The sequence below is a fragment of the Orycteropus afer genome, unplaced genomic scaffold (assembly GCF_000298275.1).
Source record: "Orycteropus afer afer isolate SDZICR_OR568_19922 unplaced genomic scaffold, OryAfe1.0 scaffold00244, whole genome shotgun sequence".
Classification (NCBI taxonomy): domain Eukaryota; kingdom Metazoa; phylum Chordata; class Mammalia; order Tubulidentata; family Orycteropodidae; genus Orycteropus; species Orycteropus afer.
The window spans coordinates 1,154,294-1,158,195 of NW_006921831.1; the positions used below are offsets into that span (position 1 = coordinate 1,154,294).

The 3,902-nt window shown below is 63.0% G+C and overlaps 1 protein-coding gene across 1 annotated transcript in view; it reads right to left on the reverse strand.

Moving 5' to 3' along the window:
- SHANK2 (SH3 and multiple ankyrin repeat domains 2) overlaps nt 1–3,902 on the reverse strand; it is a 626,142-nt gene that overhangs the window by 28,064 nt on the left and 594,176 nt on the right. Inside the window, exons 16-18 of the mRNA XM_007949326.1 lie at nt 3,195–3,275; nt 2,964–2,972; nt 1,407–1,427 (exon numbers count right to left, since the gene is read on the reverse strand). Of these exons, the coding sequence (XP_007947517.1) occupies nt 1,407–1,427; nt 2,964–2,972; nt 3,195–3,275 (111 nt within the window). The remainder of the gene's footprint in view (nt 1–1,406; nt 1,428–2,963; nt 2,973–3,194; nt 3,276–3,902) is intronic.

The following is a 3,902-nucleotide window of genomic DNA, read 5'->3' on the forward strand; positions in this document are numbered from 1 at the left end:
CCGCAAGGCCGGGAGGCGTCTGGAGGGTGGCCGTGTAGACCCGCCACCGCAAGGCCGGGAGGCGTCTGGAGGGTGGCCGTGTAGACCCGCCACCGTAAGGCCGGGAGGCGTCTGGAGGGTGGCCATGTAGACGTACCACCACAAAGCTGGGAAGCGTCTAGAGGATGGCCATGTAGACCCGCCACCGCAAGGCCGGGAGGTGTCTGGAGGGTGGCCGTGTAGACCCACCACCACAAGGCCGGGAGGTGTCTGGCTGCTGCAGGCGCTCCTCAGGGGGCAGAGTGCATGGCACTGGGTGGGTGTGACCAGTTCCGAGTCCATGCTCTTCTCTCTGACAGCTGACGGCTTTCCGTGGCGGCTCTGGGACAGCAGCAGGGCCCTGGGGTACCCTAGGTGAATGCCTTCCTCAAGAGGTGCAGGGGCTGAAACCAGGAGCTGGGGTGTTAGCCTCGGACGAAGGAAGTCCTTACAAAAACGGTATTCCATCAAACTCATCAAGACCGATGCTAGACGTCCCACAGGATCTTCCCAGACTGCCACTGGGGGTGGCGGTGCAGGCTTGGGGTGCTCTGAGCACAGGTGGCTAGCAGGGCCTGTGTCTAGGGAGCCGGTTGGCAGAGTACAGAATTGGAGCCCCAGGACCCAAGTGCTCCTGCGTTGGGCCCCAAGAGCCAGCCCCTTTCACTGTAATGTTCGGGGCTCTGAGCCGTGCCTTAGGGCCAGTGCAGCAGGGCCCCTTCCCACCCGCCTGGGAGAAGTGGCTTAGCACTGGAATTGACAGGGTGAGGCCATTGTCTCCACAAGTGAGACACATCCAAGAACAAGGCCTGGCCGTGGGGGCCACACACAGTCTGTGTGTCAGCAATGCCCACCCTCCTGACTTAGCCCCGCTTAGCCCAGTGGAGGAGGGCTTCCTGGGAGCTAAGGACAGCTGCTGACTGACAGGGGGCTGGGGGTCAGGATGCAGGCCTGCTGTGCCCCGTGCCAAGTGTCCAGTCACCGGGCCTCTGCCCATCTGCACCTCCAGGCCAGGCAGGGGAGCTGAGGACACACATGGCAATGGGCCGCTCAGTCCCCATAGGCGTGAGCCTTGCAGCTTAGACTCTGTGCTGCCCGCTAGGCGAGGCAGGCCTGGCTGTGACCCTGGGCCTAGACCCTGCGGGCATCAAAGCCATGATGTAGACACCACCCTCCGGAGACATGGCACACGCTGGGAGAAACCACAGACGAGAGAAGCAAAGCAGACAGACAGACTCAGGGACATGTGTCTGGGTGCAGCAGGGCCCGGGACAGGAAGAGACAACACGGTTCACGGAACAGTCTAGACCATGCCGACGGACACGGGGGCTCCTCTCCCCGAGGCGTGAGGGGCACGAGGCAAGGACAGACACTTGTACTTCCCTTACCCTTCTTCTTCCGGACGGAAGCTTGTGGACAGAGAGGGGAGCTGTGAGTCACCCGTGGCGGCGGCACGTGGCCACAGCCTCATCTCGGGCCACTCTGGGGACAGGACAGCCTCAGCAAGCAGGCTGGGACAGGTGGCATTTGGGGGGGCCAAAGGTGGAGGGGGGTGCTGGGGCCGAGGGCTCCTAGAAGGGGCTGGCAAACAGTGGCAAACAGCCACAGCTCCGGAACCATGGGGCCATGTGCCTCCTCTCCACCTGGCCTGCAAATCCTGGCTCTACCTGGTGGGAGGGTCGGGCGGGTTTTTGGGGCTCTGTTCTTAATTAGCACCTCTGCCAGCGCCTTGCCAAAGTGGATGATGGGTGTACAAGGACGAGTGTGAATGGACGCCAGGCCACTGGGGAGGCAGCCACGGAGCCCCATGGCCAGGGGTGTTCACTGTAGCCATGAGACTTGGGGGCTCAGGAGACCCCGGGCCCCCCCTCTTGTCTGTTGGTTAAGTGGATGCTCACGAGAGCCCCTTTTCATAAAAAGGGACTTGCCTGCTGGGGCTGGACTCCCCGGGGCCCAGACAGACCCTCAGGGAGCTGGCCAGGAGGAAAGCCACGTTTTCCTCGCAGGTGGCACCTGCGGCCCAGAGGTGCTTCCAGACCCTGTTTTAGGAGACAAGGTGCAGGCACACCGAGGGGCTGGGAAGGGGCGGGCCAGTTCTGGAGGGCGGGGCATTGACTGGTTCCTGGGGGCGGGGCACCGACTGGTTCCCAGGGACGGCGGTGGGGGGGGGATCTTCTCATTCCTGGGGCAGGGGATTGACTGGTTGCCAGGGATGGGGGGATCGACTGGTTCCTGAGGGCGGGGGGTCAACTGGTTCCCAGGGATGGGGGGATTGACTGGTTCCTGGGGGCGGGGAGATCTGCTGGTTCCCAGAGGCAGGGGATCCACTGGTTCCTGGGGGGCAGCCTCACAGCAAAGACACTGTTTGTTCTCTAGAGGACTGACACCTCAGTGACCCCCCCCCCAAGATTCCAGACATGGACACCAGGGTGGATGAGGGGCCCCTGGCCTTCCCATTATAGGCTGGGCTCAGGTGAATACAATGTCAGTCAGACAGAGCCGGGCTCAGATCCTAGTCCTGGTGGCAGGCCTTGGGTGACATGCTTACCCCTTTCTGCTGAATGCGCCCAGGTCCTGCAGGGCTGAGCAGTCTCTTAGCTACTTCCTGTCCCTCAGGGCTCTGTGCTCTTCCCCGAGACACTCCTCGGTGCTCTGGGACTCTTCAAGATGATGCTTAAGGGCCCACCCAAGGCTCAAACACCACCCAGCACTGTACTGGCCAGGTATGCTGGACCCCTTCTATGGCCAGATCTGGAGTCTGTTCCCTGGAGACCTTTGGCCCGGAGCCTTAAACCTGGCAGGCAGAATGGCCCACCCTCCCGAGATCCTTTCCAAGGACAAATGCTCGGGTCTGAGCTGCGTGTTGGGCCTGGGGCCGAGTGGATGCTGGTGGGGTCCCCTAGACAGCAGAAGGGGCTGTTTCGGGGACACCGTGGGGAGCTTACCTTTATCCACTAGTGAGAGGCCCAAAAATTCAAAACAAAACAATGTTAGATAAGCCGAGAAGACGGAACGGCCACACCAGTCCCAGCACCCCCGGGCCAGCACACGTCTTACAGAGGCTGCCTACCACCAAAGAGGCACACACATGCAGGCGTCATGCATGGCGCTCGGCGCATGGCACAGTGACGGCGGTGGGGTGCGGGCACAGCGCAGGTGGGCACGGCGAGCCTTACCGAGCTCCTCCAGCTCCGAGGTCATGGACTTGGAGCGCAGGGTGAGCGCAGTGGTCGGAGCACGCTTGGGTGGAGGGGGCGCTTGATGGACAGAGAGAGACAGAGGGCGGGTGTTGCTCGGGGTACACGCGCCTCGTCCCCCACACCCCACCCATGCTTCCAGGAACCCAGTGACCCCGCGGCAGGGCACTGAGGGCTTGGCTGTGGACCGTCAGCACACGACGGGCATGTTCAGGGCCACGGCCACCTCTCAGGCCAGGCTCTCCAGGTCCTGACTGGGTACACGAGGAGCGTCTCCTGGGGGGGCCGTCCCAGGCGTTGTGTCCGCTGTGACTAAGGGCCCGGGTGGTGCTGGCAGCCTGTGTGGCCTGACCCCTGCTCAGTCCCTCTCGTCTCCTGTTCACTGGACAAAGCCCTTTCTATGTCCCCATCTTGCACTGTTCTCACATGGAGGCAAGACCCGAGGGAGCACCCCAGGCCGCCACTCACAGGGCACATCTCCGAGCCGCTCACAGCCCCTCCCCCGGGTACCCCGAGCCCGTGGGCTGCTGCAGGACACACGGACCCAAAGGGCCAACATGCTGCTCCGGCTTCTTTCCACAGTTGGGATCTGGGGGATACGGACTGAGCCGGGACCCCTCTGAGCACAGCCTACTGAGGGCGGCCGTGAGCACGGACACCTTCCTGCGTTTCCTTCCCCTCCCTGCT